Source organism: Nyctibius grandis, chromosome 6 (assembly GCF_013368605.1).
Source record: "Nyctibius grandis isolate bNycGra1 chromosome 6, bNycGra1.pri, whole genome shotgun sequence".
Classification (NCBI taxonomy): domain Eukaryota; kingdom Metazoa; phylum Chordata; class Aves; order Nyctibiiformes; family Nyctibiidae; genus Nyctibius; species Nyctibius grandis.
Genome location: NC_090663.1, coordinates 29,972,732 through 29,995,320, shown reverse-complemented (window position 1 = coordinate 29,995,320; position 22,589 = coordinate 29,972,732). Strand labels below are relative to the sequence as shown.

The 22,589-nt window shown below is 36.4% G+C and overlaps 1 protein-coding gene across 1 annotated transcript in view; it reads left to right on the top strand.

The window, feature by feature from the left end:
* Positions 1 to 22,589, top strand: part of GABRA2 (gamma-aminobutyric acid type A receptor subunit alpha2) — a 60,465-nt gene that overhangs the window by 34,405 nt on the left and 3,471 nt on the right. Inside the window, exons 4-8 of the mRNA XM_068402937.1 lie at positions 6,760 to 6,980; positions 9,345 to 9,427; positions 12,403 to 12,546; positions 13,338 to 13,490; positions 21,508 to 21,710. Of these exons, the coding sequence (XP_068259038.1) occupies positions 6,760 to 6,980; positions 9,345 to 9,427; positions 12,403 to 12,546; positions 13,338 to 13,490; positions 21,508 to 21,710 (804 nt within the window). The remainder of the gene's footprint in view (positions 1 to 6,759; positions 6,981 to 9,344; positions 9,428 to 12,402; positions 12,547 to 13,337; positions 13,491 to 21,507; positions 21,711 to 22,589) is intronic.

Sequence of the window (22,589 nt, the reverse complement as noted above, 5' to 3'; positions counted from 1 at the left end):
GCCCAGCTTATTGCTTTTTCAAGTTAAATCCATAGGCTGAAATTTTGAGGAGGATATCTCATATGATCTCTTGCAGAATTTCTATCCTTTTATATGTTGGGAAGGCTTGTTCCCTTGTGCAGCATCCTGCCAAAGTGGATCGATATTGGAGATTGATTTGTCAGAGGCTGTGTCCAAGCCCTTCACTGACATTAGCTCTCAGTGTACCTCTTGTTTGGATTCCTGTCCCTGGCACCAGGCATTCATTGTGTTTCAGGACTGCTCTTTCTCCATGTTTGAATAAAAAAGGGTAGTGAGAAATATTTGTATTTTCAGTGGCAGCAGTGTGAATAATATCCTGTAGTTTCTTTTCTAAGTAATCCCTGTTTGTATCTTTCACATTCCTCTCTTATCCCTCCTCAGTGTTTATTTTAGACTCAGAGTTCATTCTACATCAGGTCTATGGAAAGAAAGGGAGAGAAAAGCATTCAGAGGAGGTCCTTTTCATAAATGCATATGAATAGGAAGACATTCTCTTCCTGAGACACTGTCATTCAAACTGGTTAAACACATTTTTTCCAGATTTTTTTCAAATACTTCATGTTTAGATTAAACACTTAGACAAAAATGACTGAAGTTGGCAGACGAAGCAGAAATAAAAGGCTTGAAATGAGTTCTTCAAATAGAGGAAAATCATGCTACAATTCCCTAGAAATATACCACATTTTCTTTATAGTATTAAAAGTTGTGTATGTCTGGTAGACTTTATTTATGTACTTAAAAATGAACACATGTTCCTTTGAAATGCAGTGATAGGATAACGTTTAAGTTTTTGACAGGGCTGTTAAGAGTTTTGACAAAAAATAACTAACAGTGCAGTTTCAAACCGCAGCCCTCCTCCATAAGGGAGTTTATCTGGAATATTTTCAAGAATTCTGTTCACCGGTGTATAAGATCCACACCTCCCAAAGACCTGAAAGGAATATCTTGCTGTCTGCTACTTCCTTCTATGTGCTGATGTGTTTTGTACACATCAGAAGGTAAGTTTTGGAAAAGAACAGGTGGACTCATTTTATACATCTGTGCAGTAAGGTTTGCTGTTAGATACACAGGTAGCGAAATACTTTTACAGAGCCTGAGTAGTCAGTGTTTGTGATTGGAGCCTTAAGGGGTTTTTGGGGAGAGGAGAGTTGCATCCTGAACACTCTCAGTCTTGATATTGTTAGACTTTTTTTTTTTAGAGAAGAGAGAAGTAGAAAATGAGATGGAGATGGTAGAAATATTGTTTGTTCAATCTGGCAGACAGGCCTAGGTAAAGCCAAGCCATACAACGGTGTACTTCAAGAACTATGAGGTTTGCAGACTGTTGTAGTGTGCTAGCCCTTGTGTACGCCATTTGCATCATGCATAAATCTATTTCACAGAGAATGAAATGACCAAGGGAACAAACTAATGATTTGATCCTCCCACTGTAAAGCTAATTTCAGCATTCACTCAAAAGCTAGATCCAAATGCTTAGTGAGGAAGTTTGGTAAATTAATTTGCAGAAGTTCCATCACAAACTTACACTCATCAAACACACAAATATCAGATTATAGAAAGAATGCAGATACTGGGCAGATTATTTTGCTTTGAATAATTGCATTTTTTGAGTCTGCTATCTAAAACTCCTTCTTTGTTTTCTTGGAAGTGGTTTTGATATTTAGTTGCATACCAACCATGTTAGTATTCAACAGTACTAGTTGCATACTAATATTGTTAATGTTTTTAAGCTAAACTGAAGAAAAATTACACATTGCCTTAAGGCAGATATAACACGAAGAATGTGCTTTTTAAGAAATAAAATTAAGGAATTATACTAATGTAAAAATAAATATTAATATGAAGCCCCTATATTAGCTAGGTGAGATTTAGGTCCATGAATCTTATGTGTTTGCCTCATCAGTGTATCAGCCACAGTATTTTTTACTATCTTTAAGGAATAGATAAGATGATGTGTGCCATTTTCTCTTTATTTTTGATTTTTTGTATTTGCCTTTTAAAAATTTTATATTTTACAGTGTTTAAAGTTTACTTTCATGGTTATATATGTGTGTCAGTCAATGGCTTTAAGAGTGGTCAAGAAAAAGTAAAACTTTTAGAGAACTGAGACAAATCTTTACAAGCAGAAAATGAGGAACTCTGGCCTAAACTATTCACTAAACAAAATGCTGTGTTCCAGGGGCTAATTAATACAATGTCTGCTCCATGATGATACTGCTTGGTAATGGACACTCACAATTTTTGAGATGTTTGGAATACTTCCATCTTTACTTCAGATGCCAAAGACTGCTAAAATCTGCCAACCATTAGCTGAGAGGATGAGAGTACATTTTTAGTTGTTTGAACTTTTCCCATACAAATCTAGCCTCAGCAAATAAGAAGACTGCCATGTATTGACAAGGGATGGCTTATACTCACGTTAGTTAAAGCTTCTCCCAGAGATACCAGTGACTTTTCTTACTCTGCATACTGTTATGCACAACAACTGCATTTTAAAAAAGAGTGAAATTCCTTCACCATTTTATTCTTCTGACCATTGAACTGGCAGAGGTTCAGTGCTTCTTAACACTGTAGTAAGAATCTCTCATTTGTCCCTAAAATTTCCTGTAAGCTGGTGTAATACATACTTGAAAGATTATGTTTAATTGTACTGTGTTAAAGTCCAGCTGTGAAACCACCATTTCAGACACAAATCAGTAGGAACCATTTGCTTGTCCAGAAATGATCACAGGGGTCCTTTGTGGTCCTGGAAGCATGCTCTTGTAATTCTGTGGAGACACTGCACTATGCACTGGAGAGTGGTTTGGTAATGTCCAGAGATCACACAGGTTTTTTCATATAGGAGAATATCTGCAGGTTGTATGAAAAGAGTATCAGGTATTAATTTGAGTCTTTTTTTTCTAGAGTCCAGATTTGCATTTCTAACAGAACGTTAGTCTCGCTTGGAAAATAAACATTATACAACATTTACCACAAAGTAGTATGTATAAGGAATAGGAAATAGTTGTAAAATCTTTATGTAGCATCTTTTGATAAAAGGTGACTTTTTATCACGCTGATTATATTCAAAATACTTTAATAGCTTCCTGTTTTCTTATTTATTTTTTTTATGATATTCATCATAGGGATATTTGTGATCATAAGTAGAACAGATTTGGCTCAGGAGGGAACATGAGATTGGTGAATATAGCACTGGGATGCAAAGAGGCATGCATTGTATTTTTCTTGTCATAATAGCTCTGTAAATGGACTGGGACAAGTTAATTTCATCTCAGTGCCTTGGTTTCCCTTCATATAAAATTGAGAACCCAATACTTCATTTGAAAAATGCATTGAGGTCTATAGAAAGATAAGTTATTTAAGAACTATGTGAGATTTTATTGCTATTGTGATGAATGGAAGAAGAAGGTCTTCATGATCATTCACACCAAACCTTGGTTTATTCACCGTTTCCATCTTCTAAATGGGATGTTCTGCAAATAAAGATTTCCAGCACGAACTGAATGGAAAATTGCAATAGAGAGATAGAATTACCTGTGGATCAGTCAGAGATTTGTCAGTGGGATCTTTCAAGGCTGCAGCTCAGATTCTCTCCTGCTTATTCCACTTCCTAAGCAGTTGCCATGCATCAGACGTGTTTCTTTGAAATGCTGCTCTTTTGATTTAGTGGCATTTCATGTCTACTTTTTTTCTGGTTTATATCTCCTGTAATTCTTTTTTTATATGTTGGAAGGCAGTGAAGAAGCAGGACCTTTGAAATTCTTTATTACAAAAACTTAAGATTTATGTTCTTATCATTTATGTGTAGGGGATATTTGTCAAAGGAACTTGTAGGACTTATTATTCACTTCTGTTGAATTTCAGTGGAATTTCAAAGTCTTACTCCCTCAGGCTCTTTTTTCCACTTCTTTATACCTCAAACATCAATCTTCTCATACATAGCAATGATTTATTGGCAAAGCCCCTCAGACAGAAACCACAAGGAAGCTTTTAGGGCAGTTGTTTTCCTTGAATTACCTAGTATTTCTAGCCCGATTTCATATATTCCCCCTACTTTGGAGAGCAGCAGAGGGGAAAGGGACCTGGGGGTCCTAGTGGACAGCAGGATGACCATGAGCCAGCAATGTGCCCTTGTGGCCAAGAAGGCCAATGGCATCCTGGGGTGTATTAGAAGGGGTGTGGTTAGTAGGTCAAGAGAGGTTCTCCTCCCCCTCTACTCTGCCCTGGTGAGGCCACATCTGGAATATTGTGTCCGGTTCTGGGCCCCTCAGTTCAAGAAGGACAGGGAACTGCTAGAGAAAGTCCAGCGCAAAGCCACGAAGATGATTAAGGGAGTGGAACATCTCCCTTATGAGGAGAGGCTGAGGGAGCTGGGTCTCTTTAGCTTAGAGAAGAGGAGACTGAGGGGTGACCTCATTAATGTTTATAAATATGTAAAGGGCAAGTGTCATGAGGATGGAGCCAGGCTCTTCTCAGTGACATCCCTTGACAGGACAAGGGGCAATGGGTACAAGCTGGAACACAGGAGATTCCGCATAAATATGAGGAAAAACTTCTTTACAGTGAGGGTGACCGAACACTGGAACAGGCTGCCCAGAGAGGTTGTGGAGTCTCCTTCTCTGGAGACATTCAAAACCCACCTGGACGTGTTCCTGTGTGATATGGTCTAGGTAATCCTGCTCGGGCAGGGGGATTGGACTAGATGGTCTTTCGAGGTCCCTTCCAATCCCTAACATTCTGTGATTCTGTGATTCTGTGATTCTGTGATACTTCAAGCACACTGTTCCTGCTGTTCCTGATCCTCCATGATTTTATGTGTTTTGTGACTTTCCCTGATCTACAACTGAACTGACAGATAGCTTGGAATTTGTAAATGGGATTTTAAGTCACACAATGTTTAGCAAATAAAACAACATATAAATCAGAAAATAAAATAGGACAATTGTATGTGATCTATCATAGAGAAATGGGAAAATTACTTGTCATGAGGCAGTGTCTCTGGCAGTGATGAGAGACAGTAAATGATCAGGTACAATGTCAAAGAAATACGTGTTTTAGAAGTGCATAATTTTGTATTTCACAGATACGTTTACTAAAATATTATCAGAGACAATAGCAACTGGCATTAAAGAAACCCAAGCAAATTAATTTTCAGCGTACTGTAGTGTTAGTTTTATTTAGTATTTGTTTATCTATAATTTTAATTAGAAAAATGACAAAATTGTATTATGGTAACTTAAGACCTCTTGATACAGCTAAAAATTGGGCTTGTTGTTTTTGTCAGGTTAGTTTATAAGTATCCCATTATATCATTCCAAAAAGATGTCCCCCAAGTGCCTGTCACAGTTCCTAATGACAACTGCTTTCTCTCCTGCCCCTGCCATGCTCCTTCAGGGAACAGAATTATCTTTCCTTTATTCCACATGCTCTTCTCGGCCTCTGGCCCTGACCTGGAATAGGTCCTCACAGCTCCTGGGCTCATAGACCAAAGGAGCTGAGAAGGGCTGTTGCTTCTCACTGTCTACTCAGCACTCCTTTTGTACCACCATATGATTGACAGAGGAAAAACTTAGGCCTTGTTAATCAGCACACAAGGGATCCAGCAGAAAGGGATGGGGGCTGATAAGTTCCTTGAAATCACTTTTATATTGAAATCACTTGAATATTTTATAGTAATTCAATTTTATCAGTACTTGTCCTTCAAAGATAAATTACTTGAAAATGGTTTACATAAACTGTAGCATTTGCAGAGTAATTGCAATATTACAGACTGTTGTAACATATTAATATTTTGAAATCATGGGTCCATTTTGCACCTCTCCAACAAAACTGAAATTGCACCAAGGTAGCATTTGCCAATACACAGAATACAGTTTGCTTCCAAAAAAGTTTTTAAGCTTTTCCATTTCTAATTTATATACTGCGCTAACAGTAGCAAACCACTAAATTCATTTACAGATCCAATTTGAAGTTAGTTGATGAATTTACATTATCAATGTTTAATCAGTATCTTAGTTTGTTTGTTTGTTAATTGAGAACAGCAACAAAACCCATCAGTTGGGATATCCAGCGCTGGGTGACACAGGCATCTGGTATAGGTCATCGGTCTGTTTTCGCTTTCACCCTTTTCTCCAGAGTGTACTTCCTTCCCAAGATTAGGCATCAAAGTAAAGTTCAGCAGACAGTGTGTGTCCCCTGTTAGTCATCAGCTGTTGTTCCCTGACTATGTACTTTTGTTAATAAAATCTGTATCACTACAGGGCCTCAGTTTCCCCTTTGGAAAAATCTTCCTTGTATCAATCTGCCTGGATATATTGTACCCGTTATGGATAGCCTTGTTTCCTTCCTTCCAATCATCTCAGCCATTCTCCGTGCTTTTGAAATGCTGGATTACTCTCCTTCAGGTGCATCTGCTGCAGGAACTATTTAATATCGTTCGTAATGTAAAATAGCTGTGATATTGAAATTACCCTTGTCACATATCAGGTACAGAAATCTAAATATTGGCAGGGTTTGATATACAAAACCAGCTAGCAATCATGAAGGAGAATGTAATATCCTTAATAAATTGACTTCCTGATTATTATTCCCAGTATTATACAATTTTGTGTGATGGTTGTTCTCCCTTGACAATTTTACCAAGGGAATTTATGCAACCAGAACTTTTCTGGTTTGGCCCTCAAAAAGCAGATTAATGTTTCATTGTGTCGAAAAAAGCTTATCTTTATTCCATTACAGGAATATACGATAGATGTTTTCTTCCGCCAGAGATGGAAGGATGAGAGATTAAAGTTTAAGGGCCCAATGAACATTCTTCGATTGAACAACTTAATGGCCAGCAAAATCTGGACCCCAGATACGTTTTTTCACAATGGGAAGAAGTCAGTGGCTCATAACATGACAATGCCAAACAAGCTTCTACGAATCCAAGATGATGGGACTCTCTTGTACACCATGAGGTAACTCTTTTCATCTGTTCTCTACTCAAGCTATTTCTTGATGTGATTTTCCCAGATGACAATTAAATAAGGTTCCAGGAGGACTCTCCTTTGTTTCATTTCTGTCCCAGCAGAAAAAATGCTAGGAAAACATATGTTTTGTTTCCGGTTCTGTTACAAGTCTGTTGGCTGATTATGAGATCAGTTTTCCTGCATGTTCCTTGGTTTTCATACCTCTGTAATGTATTAAAACGTGCTGATCACCTTCATAAAGTGCTTTGAGACCTTCAGATGGGAATCACTGTGCAAGAATTGTTAAGAATACTAAAAGTTTACCAACTCCACCTTAGAATGATCAAAGTAGTATATGCTTTTGCCTGTTACTGCACCCATTGTACCAACCATGTGAGCCATTAAGCAAATTAAGACCAGTGGCAATAAAAAATAAAAAGTAAGAAGAAAGAATAAATAAGGCCTCAAATTCTTTCCAGTAAGATCTACAGGGAAAATATGTCTTACTCTCGTAATAATTGTTTCTTTATATCTAATTACAATATTTCACTTAGGGTTTTAATTTTTGCATCCTGTGCATGATTAGCACCTAAGGTAAACATTTAGCTGGTAAAATGTATTAAATTTGCTTAGAAAAAAATTTATGAAAAATTATAAACATAATATACGCAAAGGCATAAGCAGCATTTTTATAAGACTGATTTCTTCTTTGATTACTCTTTTTTACAATAGTGTTACCTATACAAAGTTCTTGGAAATTTTTTATTCAAATTTCCGTAAACCCCTTACTTAGTTTCTTTCTTGTTCTTTGAGAATATTTAATAAATTGAATAGGTTGTGAAAGTAGACATAAAATTCCCAGTCTAAGATATAAAGCCTGAGCTGTAAAGCAAACATGTACTGTGTAATGTTTTCCATGCAGTTATACCGGCATCCCTTAAACCTGATTTAGTATACAACACCCAAACCCTTATAGTACTGAGTGTTAGACTATTAATTAGACTACTAATGATCTTGAATGGTGTGGTGGTTGGAGAGGTTCAGAAAAGTTTGTTGGAAATAAATTGAGACCCCTGTTTATAGTATTTTCGCTTGGGCTTAAATCAATAATTGAACTTGTATCTGTATAAACTGACTGAAATTCTCTCCGTCCGGAAGGTATTATATGTTATAAGTAATAAGAAATATTGTTTGAAACTACTGTGAAGGATTTTTTCAAAAAAACATAAGATGAATCATGTCAGCTAGAATTAACTAAGCATTTTCATGACATGTTCATAAGTTCATGACTTGTAAGTATATTGCTTCTGAGGGTATGAGATTAAACCGTTTTCATTGTACAGATTTTAAACAGTCATTTTTTATCTGTGTCTATTTAAAGTGATGGTGTGGTTTACATCAGAGGCTCATGCAGTTCTTTCCTGTGCCTTCAGCTGTTCGCTGACTCTTCTCCCCTTTGATTTCAGAACAGCTTTTCTGGGGAGTGGAGTAATAGGAATATGGAATATTTTGGGGTGGAAGGTGAGAGAACATAGTGGGGAATAAAATGGCTATGAGCCACTGGGAGTACAGGAGGATGTAGCTGATGTTTGAGGCTGGATGAAGAGGAACGAAGATGTCCAGAAAAAATCTCCACCCAGAGGAGACTCACAGGACAGGAAGGAGAAACAGATCTTTTTTCTTTTTTATTTTTCTTTTATTTTTTCTTCTTAAAAATAGTGTCAAATAAAAGTCTGTCAAAAACTTTCTTTAAACTGTTTTAAATGATTTTTTACTGTATTAATCCCCATATTTGATACTGGGATAATGCTGGGAATTTTTCACAAAATGAGAAAAAGTGAATGCATTAACATACTGTCATGCTTACACATAAAAATAATCACAAATAACATGGAGAATGAGTAGCAGCAACCTTTTGAAAGAACAAAATTTTTTTCCTACATCTTCCATTCAAACTGTAAAAATAATAAATTCAGAAAACTATGGAGCACAGTCCTTTGGCAAATTAACTGTATTTTATGTGCTTTTGTAATAAGCCTTTGAGACCCATATAATCACACATGTAACTCAGAATACTATGAGCAGAAAATGACTGGTCTTAACAACCAGCAGTTACATAATTTATATTTTCATTTAAATGGCCTTTCCTCATAGTTTTGAGGTCAGCTCTTTCAGGTTTTTGATGTGATAAGTCAATGCCTTCCAAAGGAACACAAAAAAGGGAAGAAGCAAGAGCTGATTTAAATTTTAATTAGTTTAATATAACATTTCAGTTTCATCTCCTAAATCAGCATGAACTCTGTTCATTTCTGTGGAATTGATTTTCTTGTCCTGCTAACTGCCTTAAATGCAGAGCGGTCTTTTGCCTTTTAGGCTTACAGTCCAAGCTGAATGTCCAATGCACTTGGAGGACTTCCCTATGGATGCTCACTCATGCCCACTGAAATTTGGCAGCTGTAAGTATATAGCAAGAAGTACAGCCTTTGGTTAGTGAATATCTAACATTGATCAGCATCACTTTGTTTCAATAAGCTGTTGCAGGAGAGGTTTAAAACACGGGACGGTATTTAAAAAAAATTTGTAGCCTGACACATCGAAATCTTTTTTCTCTATTCAGTGTTGTGTCTTCTAATGTATTTTAAAGCTTTCTTGTCTCCATTTAACAATAAACTCTATGCACCTAATTCGGCACTGCACTGGTCTACTTTTATTCCAGCACGCAAACCACATGGATGGATGCAGACCTGGCTGCATGTAGCCTGTGTAGAATGTACATGATGTATTAATGAAGAGCAGATTAAAGACTTCAAAGAATGTTTGTTTTCATCTATTGAAACATATATTTTCTCTTTATTGTTAGATATTTGGTTTTACTTTCTTAGTCAATGAAGGCAACAACAAATGGCCTCGTGATAAAAAATTACACTCGTTAGCACATCTGCATGTTAGATAGGTGGACTTTGATTTCACTAGTATTATTTTAACAGCAGTATAACTTTGTTTACCTGTATTACAGCCTTTTTTCTTCTTCTTCGTGAATTAGGATCACATTATATGTATTTCCTGGATTTTGTACACTAAAAGGTTTTCTGTTTTTCCTTTGGCTGCAGCCTACATTCTCTGCTGGGCCCAGGAAAGGGAATGATTTTTTGAGGAAACTGGTTAATACCTTTAAATTCTGGCTGGTTTTACATTAATTGCAGCTACCACAGGTTACAAAACAGGTGATATACTTTCACTAAGGACATCATTAACCAGACAAACATTGTCAGAACATTGTGCACACTCTATCCATAACCCTGACATACCCTCTTTCCTTGGGGTTTGGAACAAATTAAACCAAGCCTCTGTTTTTGATGATGTTTCTGCACTAGAAGAAAATCTTAGCTATGAAGATAAAAGATCATTAGAATTAATAATATTTGTATCATGGAGAGATTTTTGCCCCCTAAATATTATATTGTATTTATAATACATAATACAGCTTAACTAACTAACACCAGAGATATTAGGCAAAATCGGCTACTGACTAATAATATTTACATATATGTGCACAGCAAGGTATGTTTGATTTATAAGGTTTGTGTGTGGGGGAAAGACTCGTGTGTAGCCTCAAAACAACTGAAAAAACCCTGTAATAACGAAACTGGTACTCAGGCCAAGAGGCTACTTTACAGTACAACTTCATTTGCATTCCTAAACTGGAAACCCTCCTGACTAGGTATGTCAGACTTTGTGTGACCAGTTTTGTTTTGTTTTGTTTTTTTTTCTCTTGTTCATTTCATTGTGGTTTTTGCTTACTAATTTGCTCTTTGTTCCCTGTCCATAGTTTCTGGTTTTCTAGTAAACAGGAGAATTCGAACTGTGAGCAATGTGATTTTAGAAAAGCTGTCTTTCATTTCCCCTGTAGTCACCTGTGCTCCAGCCTGTTGGCACATCCAGGGAGCTATTATTTTTGTTCATTTTGAACTGCTTCACACTCATTTTATTTCTTTATCTAGAACTCATTTCTGGACTACTGTGCATTTTTCAGCTTTTATTCTGGGATAGAATTTGAATGATGAATAGTGATGAAAATAAGCAGGAATCCCGAGGATTTTGGTTTAGCTGAGGCAAGTCTGCCAGTGGTATATATTTATCACAGCTCTTCTTATGATGCTAATCTTGCATTGCTAGGAGGATCATTGGCCTGTACGAATGTCTCAAGTTTTTTTGTTTTATACAAGAGAAAAACCAAACTGAATGTGTTGGAGATGCTGTAGGTTAATAGGTTGCCTTTCTGTATCATCATCAAAAAGCCTAGCCAACAGTAGGGAGGATGGGGACAAATCAGCAATTGGCAGTACTGCTGGTTTGCATTAAAGCAGAGGTCTTCCTGTGGGAAGCTGGAAAGATAGAAGGGAAGTGTTAAAAATACATGCTACCCACCTGCTAGATTTTGTTAGTCATGCAATTTATGGCTAGTTGCATGAAGAAGCTTCTTTCAGGGCCTCCAGAGATTTCTCAAGTGAAAATGTTTGCAGCCCAACAGAAATGTTGCTTTTCTTTTTCACTTCACTACAGTTATGGTATAAGACTTAAAATGTTCCTGTCTCAGTCAATCAAAATGAACACACAATCTCTTCCATCACTGGTTTACCATTTTCCTTTCATACCCCATTTGGTTAGTAGCGTATTAGACCGGAAAACCTTGCAGGACATGCCCAATATTTTTCTCTCTTACTTACTCTAGAGGCATTAATGCTATCTAAAATAGAGTGTTGATTTGCTTCCATTCTAGTTTATTTTGACAGACCCTAGGCTAAATGTATGTTTGATCATGAATGTGCTGAGAGAGCAGCCTGCTTAACGTCAGCGTGTCCCACTAAAAGATGCTGTGATAAGGAGTGAAATTTAAGAGGGTACATAGGGCAAGGCACAGAGCCACTACAAGTTTGTTAAGGGCATTGTCACTGAACCTGGCTTCCAATATTTAGGTATGAATTTCAGCTAATAATAAAATGCTTGTGATACAGTCCCAAACTGGAGAGTGGGGACAATAGGAAGTCAGAACAATACAGGAATGAATTTTCAAAAATGTCGTGTGCCCTAAGTCTTGCCGATTGTTATTCTTTCCATCTGGCTTACTCTGAGTTTTAGGATACATATAATATGTAATCTCTGACAAATTTTTTAACAGTGTAGAAGAAAGTTGTTTGTAATTTAATAGCAATAAATTGTAGTTAATAAGATCACAAATGAGTGCCCTGTTCTGACGCTGCAATAGGCTTTTACTCAACAGTAAAGCTATTTTTTTACCACATCATTTTAGGTTTTTGGGGTGGGGTTTTTTTTTTGAAAAATAAGTAAGTAGCTCTTCTAATTCTGTGAGTTTTGATGGAAGCTATTTAATTTAAATTGCTGACAAAATATTCTATCTTGTTTCCCACAGATGCATACACAACTTCAGAAGTGACATACATTTGGACTTATAATGCTTCAGATTCAGTGCAGGTGGCACCAGATGGTTCAAGATTGAATCAGTATGATCTTTTAGGCCAAACAATTGGAAAAGAGACAGTTAAATCAAGTACAGGTTAGTGAAAGATATTTTGAAGAAAAAGGCACTCACTCGGCTACGAAGAATGTAGGCATTGCTGCTGGTGTTAGAAGGCTGCTGAAAAAAACTGTTGCAAAGTGTGAGATATTAGGTGTCGTTTATTAATGTATGGTACAAGTAACACATAGCAGCACTTTACTGATTCTTTCAAGTTAAAAAGTAACCAGTGATAGCAGAGGTAAACTCCCCAGTGACTGTTTTTTTAATGCTATCTGGAGCTCAGTCTTGAATCCTAATGTTTGTAACCCAAGACTTGGATAATTGTTTAAAGTCATGTGATAAATGAGACTTTTTGTCTACTAAATGGTAAAGTATGCTGGTTTCAACCATTTTTTCCTTCCATCATGTTATGGGCCTATCTGTAAATACTGGATTATTCTACCTGACTCTAGACTATGTTCCTACATGTGATGGACCCCCATGATTGCCTTCTGACTGTAGACTAAGCTCTTAGGGTGCCTCTGTGTGAACGCAGAGAGTTGCTTATGCGCAGAAGCCTGCAGGACAAAAGTTCTTGGCAGGGAATACGAGAGTTCCTGTAAGTTTCTGAACACTGATCTTTCCTGGAGCTCAGTGGGAATAAGATGTAGTTGTACTCAAAAACTTCCTTATATTCTGTAGGATGCTTTCTACTACAAAATATATTCTGTGCAATTTAACCCTAGCACATTTGGTTCTCATAAATGTACCAAACTTTGTTTTACCAAAGAAATGGACTTAAGGTTAACCTTTTGTTTCATTGTATTTTGTTTGTTTGTGGCACCTAGGTGAATATACAGTAATGACGGCTCATTTTCACTTGAAGAGAAAAATTGGTTATTTTGTGATTCAGACTTACCTCCCCTGTATCATGACCGTCATTCTCTCTCAAGTGTCATTCTGGCTGAACAGAGAATCTGTACCTGCCAGGACAGTCTTTGGTGAGTATAATGAGTGGCATTAGCTTTGTTTGCAGCATATGAAGATGTTAGGAAGGATTTCTGAAGTCTACTTGGTAAAGGCCTTTTTCATTCAAGTTAGTGTGTTTGTAGAATGTGATACTATTTCCAGTCCAAACAGCTTTCAAGTGCAGCTTACAGATCTCCTGAGAATCCCAAAGTTTTTGGAAATTAGCATATACAAGAGAACTGTCCATATATCCTTGAGTCTTTTAAAAGGAAAAAGTTTTCACAGAATGGAAAAAGATGATAATGTTTCTATGTAAAAAGTAAATTTAAATTATTTTCTGGAGTGTCTTTCTTACTGTGATATTATCCAAACATTTTGGTACTTGGTAGGTAAGCACATTTCTAAATATATTTGTAAATTAAGCAAATTAAATTTGAATCTGTTGAATTATTTGAATGTGTTAAATTTGCAAGCTGCAGTTGTTTAAAAGAAACCCTGTTCTGGGGGTCTTGGCACATCCTTCTCAGTAATTCTAATTGGAGTGTACTATAAGGCAGCGAATGTCTTCAGCAGTGCAAAATAATGGTGTTTTCTTTACATTAAGGTTTTGCTCTCTTCTTTATTAAAGCAAAGCAACAAATGTCTTTCTTACTTGCATGACTTAAAGTTCTTTTAATTTGTTTGCTTTTAAAGAAAAAGAGACTAGCACAACAAAAAAAAATTAATGTGTGTATGGAATCAGCCATCAGAAATGCTGCCTAAAGCCGTATGATTAGTCATCAGTAAACACCATGCTCTCTTCAAAAAATAGGGCAAACTCAAATGCTTATTGAGTATGATGCACAACAAAGCACGTACTGTCTTTCCTGGTAGAGAAAATGCCACACAAAGCACTGTGAAAATTGCAGGTTTGAATATGAGCCTTACTAAAGTTAAATGACATGGGTCAGTAGTTTTAGTGGGACCAGAATTCTACCATGTTTTCCCAGGCAGTTATCAGGCATGTGTTTTTTTTTTTTTCTTTCTTCAAAATCTTCTGTGAATTTGTCCGCTTCTGCTTATCAAAATGCACCTTCCTGTTTGCCAGCTTTGCAAGTACACTGTCAAATCCTTCTGTATCTCTGTTCTTGCCCTCTTCTGTACTCTCCTCCTACACATTTAGGACACAGTAACTCGTTTGTCCAAAAAAAGTCTCTCATCTTCTCTTCCTAAAAGGCACTTTCTGTTACTGTGTCATCAGTAACAAGGCACTAGAATAATTTTCCTGGAATGTTATGACCCTTCCTGCATGCCTCTTTCTTGTTCCTGATTTATTTTTCATTTAATTTATGATTTTTTGAAAGAAGTAATATCTGCATAGCAGCCTGCTGCTTTACTCTGCTGGGGCTTTTGCATAATAAGGATAATGAACAGAGTTCTGTTTCAGGATGTCTTGAGGGATCTGGGTAGGGTGGGTGCAAGAACAGAACCACACCATCCAGTGATATAAGATCTAAAATCTGTTTACTAAGCATGATGGGTATATCAAGGACATGGCAATTTCTATGCTAGTATTTTATTTCTGCCACACAGATGTGCACCTCACGCACCAGTCGGGGCTCCATCCCCTCCAGGCCTGCTTAGACTGGCATCGTGAACCCAGGGGAACAGGACGTGTCTGGGCTCTGCCTGATGAAGCAGCCTAGCCCCTGCATGCAGCGTTTGCACCTCAGGCTTAGCCTTCTGCATTGGGTTGGGTGTCCCAAGAAGCTATTTTTTAAGGTTTTTTTACACTCCAGATGAGATTGTCAGCATAAGCTGCCAATGGCCTTTCTAATCATATAGCCCCAGGCAGATCTCCCAGTCTTCCTCAATACTTACTGGCAGCAGTTGTCACTGAGATTTCTGATACCCTCTGGTCTCCTGCCTAAATGTATTACAAAAATGTGAAGTTAGCCACAGTTTCATAGCAGAGTTCATCTATTGCTTCTTACTGTTTTCTGGCTTGTAGTGAATTAATCTGGACAGTTAGAGCTGGGCAGGTACACTCAAGGTCTCATCTGGGTGGTACTTTCAGGTAGACTCCACCCAGTGATACATGAAGCTCATACTACAGCTAAGGTAATAAAACAAGCTACTTCAGGCAGGGAATATAAAACTTGCAGGAGATTTTACTTTACATTTTTATTGATCATATTAATTTTTAGTTTCTATATGGAGTAGTCACTTGCTAGATACCCATCTTTGCATTACATAATAAATATTTCAATATTAAAAATATGATTAAGTAGAAAGTATTAGTTTTGATAAAGTGTTTTTCAGAATCAATGAGAAATTTATTTCAAGTACCTTCTTGAGAGCTATTGAGTCCTGGAAAGGACCAACTGCTGGAGTACTGTTCCTTTCAAAGAAACACAACTCCCAGTTATTCAAAGCACCACTTAGCATTTATTATTTCATGTTTGAAAGAAGTTACTTTTCTTTCCCCTTTCTATTCTCTCACAACATAGTTTCAAGTTCTAGGTTAACATTAAGGGCTTGGTATAATGAGGCTTCTTTTATAGTTGAGCTCTTTAATCGCTTTCCTTTACGGCATCTACTTAATATTGTTGACCCAAGCTATCCCAAATGAATTATGGCATAATGTTATATTGTTTAAACTTTGCTTTAAATTATTGGAAAAAGAAAGTTTTATCATTGTTAATTAAATAAGTCTTGAATGTGTTTTCTCCAGCAGATAAATTTGAAAAGCATTTGATTGCATTTTTAACGAAAGCGAATAAGCCTGGTTCATAATGCCTTCATTTAGTGCAAGATTACAATCTGTTTCATTTAGTAATGTGTTCATTGTTATGCATTTACTGTCAACAATATTAGCAAAACTAATCTTCTGCAGCTTATTGAATTCTTGCTTCATTTTTAATGGGTCACAACATTTAGAAGCATATTTGAATAGCAGCATTAGATGCAGGTGACAGAAAAATCAGTTTTCTTAGTGCTACAGTTATTTATATGTTTTAACTCACATGGAGTAGGAATGAGAATGTTAAAGTGAATGTAGTTAGGTATATATTTTTTGATACATGAGGCGGGCAAGAACAAAAATTAATAGTCATATTTCTTTTTAGTACATTGTCCAAGATGCAAAAGTGTAAATTCACATAGGTATGTTCTTTTGTCAGGACTCTGTTCTCTGTGGTCATTTTATTCTTATGCTGCATTCCTATCCCTGTGTTTTGCTTGTTCTTGGTTTATCTTTTCTGAACTTATATTAATTAATGTACATTTTGAAGCAAAATGCCATTTAGACCTGAAACAGACTTTTTAATTGTGCAGCTACAGAAAGGGGAACCTAGAAAAAGATTTGTTCTCTGGTTATTTTTACATGAGAATCAAAAAACATAGACCATTCCTTTTGTCCAATTCTGTATATACAAAGTACCTTTTCCCATTTTATTGAAAAAAATCTCAGCTGTCTTTATTTACTTCTCCTTTCACATGCTGCATATTATCTTTTATGCACCCACAACTTTCAGTCTAGAATTTCTTAATTGGGAATTTCTCCTAACTGTAGACATAACACACTAGTGGTAGGCGGTGGGCAAGCATACCTGGAAAACTGTAGCCCTTGTTGGAGACTGAGCTGTCTGCAAACGAACTAACAGGTCTTCTCAGCTCAGTGATGTGCCAAGACCCTAGTGGCATAATGACATGCAAGTTTTACTGCAACAGGGGCAAATAGCACTTGCCATTCATCTTTTGGAATTAGCTCGGCTGTCGATCGATGGGGAACTCTGTTCCGTTGCTCGGTATTGGTAGAGTGAAGCAACATGAGCACTGACTTCATGATATGTGTATGTAGCTTAACTGACTGACTGAATGCTGCTTTTCTGGAAATAGATAATGTTATGGTCCTTGGCCTCCCATGCTATTTGAAAAGGCTTCTGGCCTTTTCTATTGTTCTTTTAGTAAGAAGGGAAGACAGAGCACTTGAGCTATTTTCTACGGTCTTTATCTCAATGGTTGTTCAAACTTATCTCCCAGTGTCTAAGCAGAATCAACGTACACTCCTTTTGTACTGTATTCTCAAGTAATACATATAGATTGCATAAGTGAAAAAGAAACAGTATGGTGTGTAGCCAAATATTATGGTATAATACTTTAAAATTACACTTTCTCCAGAAGTTTTAAGCTTTTGTTTAGACTCCCAACTGTTCACAGTGATAAAATAAAGTAGTAATATGTATCTTTCTAAAAGGGGCAACAGTCTTTTCTTTCTGCTATGTTATTTGTATTTCTAAGTCTATTCAGATTTTGGACCAGGTTGAGTGATTTAATTACCTAAAAACATTTGCAATTACTGTTAAGAAAAAAGAAGGAATGAAATAATAGAGCAATGGAATTAGCTTCCTAATTAAAAAAAAAAGTAATTTATCAGTCCTTTTGTGATATGTTCTTGAACCATTATGTGTATCTTTGCAAAGTGCTGTGATGAAAAGATAAAATTGTGGGAGGAGTAGCATGACATTGTAAGAAATGGAACACATTTTAAGCATTTTGTACAAATTGTTTGCAAAGCTGAAGTACCTGTTTTTTTACAGAAATGTCCTTTGGTAACTTGTTATTTAGGCCTTTTACTTTCATTTTCAAAGGAGATGTCCCCATTCTAACATGAGAAAGCTAGGACATGATTTAGTTGACTAAAATCTGTTAAAATCAGAAAAAATGAGTTGATATGCAAGAGGTGAAATTAGGGTCCAAAGAAGTCGTCCCTCTCAAGGAGTAGCCTGACTTTTGCACACAGACATGGGCATAAACTAGTCATCATGACAGATTTTACCTTTAATATTTATGTGCTGGCTTCTCCAGTTTCCACTGTATGTTTTTAGTTAGGCATTTCTAGTTTTTCAGTTTACCTCTTCTGCTGTTGTGTGGCAGTGCCTTATCCCATTGAGTGACAGAAATTGTTTCCCCAAAGATGGCTGTCTAAGATTAAACACATCTTGAATGATATCCATCTGTCCTGGAATCCAAAATATGACAGAGCTGGTATATAAGTTTAGTGAAAAGTGTTGAATTTACAGTCCTCACTCTCCAGTGAGCAGATGCCGTTTCAAACGCAGCAACATAAAAAAAAATCCTACGCAATCAAATAGCTCCGGTCTTGGCCTGAATGGTAGAAGATATTTAGTTTTTATAGGCATGCACTGCTGAGAACAAAAGTTGTACTGATGTTGGGGTATATTTTTGTCAAGTATAAAATGCTTGGTCCTCTTTGGAGAAGGGAAATGTCAACAGTTTATTTTTATGATCCTTTTTAAAGACAAACTGATGACTGCTCGTGGTCTCTTACAAGATGATACCTGTTCATGTCCTTCTCGCACCTGTTCAGTGCCACATCCACTGGGTGCTGGGCTATAGAAGATCTTGACCTGTATATAAACTGTGGTCTTTCTACATCATGCAGTCTTTACATAGCCTGTTCAATTATTTAGGCTGTTCAGAGTAGTATATGATTCAGGGGAGAAGATTGTTTTCCTCTGATATTTTGACTACCTCATTGTAGGGGGACAATCTACTCACTGTTTTTTATATCAATTTTAGTTCACTAGTGTTATGAATTAGATAACACAAAAAGGAATGTTTTGGATCTGGTCAGTATATGGGTTTTAAGGGGTTTCAAGTTAATCTTTGTGAAAGAAATGTGTTTTATTTTACAAGTTGACCATATTCCTCCACATTAATAATTTTTCAGTCCTCTCAGGTTTAGCAGTGACAAGGAGACAGGTTATTTCCATTCAGTCCTTTTTTGTAAGGAAGACTTGATAATACAGATTTTTCAAATTAACTATAATGTGCAAAATCATCTGTCTTTTGACTGAAGAAGAATAGCAAGTATAAAAATACTAGAGATTCCTAAACTGACAGGTGTCACAGATTAAATTTTCTGTCCAATTTTTTCCCACTCAATTCAGGTTAAATGACTGTGGTAGCTTGAACATCACTGAATTTATAGAGTGAAGGAATAAATGAAGGTGCATTGGCAATTGTCTGACAATGTGCTGTTTGATTAGCATTTGGGTCACAAAGTGGTGTGGCTTGCTGAACTTTTTAGAGAAAATGTCAACTGGTAGCAAGATACAGATGTAAATTCATGATGTTTTAATTGAGACTAGAAAAGGTCAGCAGTTAATCTTAAATTAGATTTCTGAAGAAGCCAATGGGGCTTCCACAAGATTAGTTTATTCTAAAAGGTAGGACTTAAACAGAAGAGTACCTTAGCAACTGTGTATATTTACATGTGGCTAAGGTCATCTTATCTCTGAGAAACAATCACTTTACTGATACTTCTGTATAATTAAAATTATTTATGTGCAGCTCAGGACCGGTGCTAAAATTTGCATGTGATAATTTTAAATGTAAGATAGACTGCCTTTTCCCCGAGGTGCTGAAAATAATTAAGCCATATGTTGTATAAGTGTTAGGAGAGAATAAGTTCTTTACAAAATATAGTATGATAGCTGCTTCCTTTTCATTTTATAGGCTAGTAGATCCCAACAGTGTCATGGCTGACCCCAGACCAAATCCACTTTAATTTATGGAGGCTGAAAACCAGCAATTAGAGAATTATGTTTGCCACAGTGTCTGGATACTGTGTGACTCAGCAGGATGTTTCTGTGCCTTGTTTCCCCTGCTGCACAGGTCTTTGGAAGTGCATCAAGGGAGAGTAGTGCTGAGGCTGAGTCCACTTAGGTTTGCTTTGTCACCCCTTGTAGCAAACTCAGAGATCGAGATTTTTACAGGAGGAATGGAAATTGCAAATCCTGAAGAGGTCTGAGTAGGTGTAATTACTGCCTCTCTTCCCCCTCACACAGTCGTTAAAAATGCAGAAGGAAAATTTGAGCGAGGTTGATGCTGCAGAACCCAGACGATGGATTGCTGACAGTGGAGGATCTGGCTTAGGGAGAGTGACTTTCTCTTGGGAATCCTCTTACAACAATTCTATCAGTGTGTAGTTGTTGAAGCTATGATGTGCGGTTACTAATACTTCTGCCGCGGCATCTCCTTTGCCTGTCATAAGGGAGTGTAGGTTTGACAATATGTGCTAAGTATGTTACTTGGCATTGCTTTTCATTCTGGAGATGTATTTAATGGTGTGCCACAAAGGGAATAGTTTAGTTTGTCTAAGTGTGATTCAGCTTGAGGTGGGAGAACTGATTTACTTAAGGGATGGGGACTGCATTTGTGGCTGTGGGTTTCTGCTTGCTAGAACTGATTCAGAAAAATGTTCTTCTCTTCTGTTTCTCCCATGTATCTTTTTTTCTGATTTTTTTGGAGTACAATTCCTGGCGTCCTACTGGGTCTTCATTAAGACCAAAGTATTGTAAAGTGCTTTTAATAACTGCCAAAGTGAAAGAACAATCTTCCTCTGTCATCAAGTCTTGTTCTCTGACACATAATACACATTTATAATAATCTGGCATTTCAAATCAATATGCTGTTCTAGAAAAAATCCATGTTACCTGAATGAAAACTTAACCTGTTTGTGTCTTCAACTATGTCACTGGATGGTTAGTGAGACAGCTACTGGCAAAAAAAAAAAAAAATCATTATTTCCAATAACAAAGGTCAATTTGTGTAATACTGTCAGTAAAGATGGGTGACAGACCTGCAGCCACTACAGTGAAGCCAGCTACCAAACATTAACATATTAATCACTATTACTGTAATGCTGCAAAATATTATGATTCCGTTAAGGAATTGTTCATTTTGTCCCTTACCTGTCCTGATAGCTAAAAAATAAAATAAAGTATTATCTATCTCCTGTAAGTAAAATCTTCAGCTGATTAAAAACAAGAAGTTTAAACAACAAAATTGAACTAAAATACTTCAAAGGAAGCTCCAGATGCAGCATTTTTAATATGGTTCTTGCAGTTCATCATGAACTTAGATAAACAAATTTTCCCTTGTGTTTCACAAACATAACATAATAATTTTTGGCTTGTATTTTTGTTAACATTCAAAATCCAAGTAAAATTGTTGATGTTCATTTTTTTTGTCCCCCTGCAGGAGTAACAACTGTGTTGACAATGACAACACTGAGCATTAGTGCTCGAAATTCACTCCCCAAAGTAGCATATGCAACAGCTATGGATTGGTTTATTGCTGTTTGTTATGCATTCGTATTCTCTGCATTAATTGAATTTGCAACTGTAAATTATTTCACAAAACGAGGATGGGCCTGGGATGGAAAAAGTGTAGTGAATGATAAGGTAAGTCCTAAGGAAATAGCCCTATTTCCTGTCAATTGCACTAGAACAGCTGTAATATATTGTTTTGATAAAATTGGCTATATATAAAAAAAATACATGATGCTTTAAATAAAAAAAAAAGTAGATGTATTTTCTGTCCTGAACAAAATTATGTCTGTCCTGATGTAGCTAATCTCACTTGGTCTCAATATCCAGAGGTAGTTATCAAGCACATTGTTTTTTTCGTGTTGAGAACAGTCTGACTTGTTTCTCGACTCCTCAGATAGAACTGTTTATCTGGTTATTCAGAAAATTTAATCCACATTATATTGGTTGATCACTTTTTTATTATTTAATCCAATTAAGTTGGAAATAAGAAAAAGATTACAGAAAGAAATAATGTATGTGAATTTTCCTGGTAACTAAGGATCAGAAAAACAACTGAATGCCCGTATGTGTAAAAACTATTAATAATAAAATCTAAAAGTTTTGAACATTTTCAGTATTCTGAAACTTATCCTTAATGATATGTAGACATTAATTTTTAAACTAATTTAAATAGCAGTTGTACAAAATTCTGAGTACTTCTTCACCTATGATGTACTGATGCTCTGAGTACGCAGAAACAGAGTCATGCATTAATTTTCTGGTATTGATAATAGTGTAGGTGTGATAGCATGAAGAAATTTTAACCTGATAGAATTTCTTATATCATGAACAAAATGAACTGGTGATATGCCTAAATTTGTGTCAAGCTTTACAGTTTATAATTTTAATAACACAGAACAAATGTTAATGCTGACTTGTTGTTTTGACTGACTTACTATATTATCTAATTTTTTTCCTATCCCAGTCCCCAATTCTACCAATGGAAAAGGATTTCTTCTGAAAAAGAATACT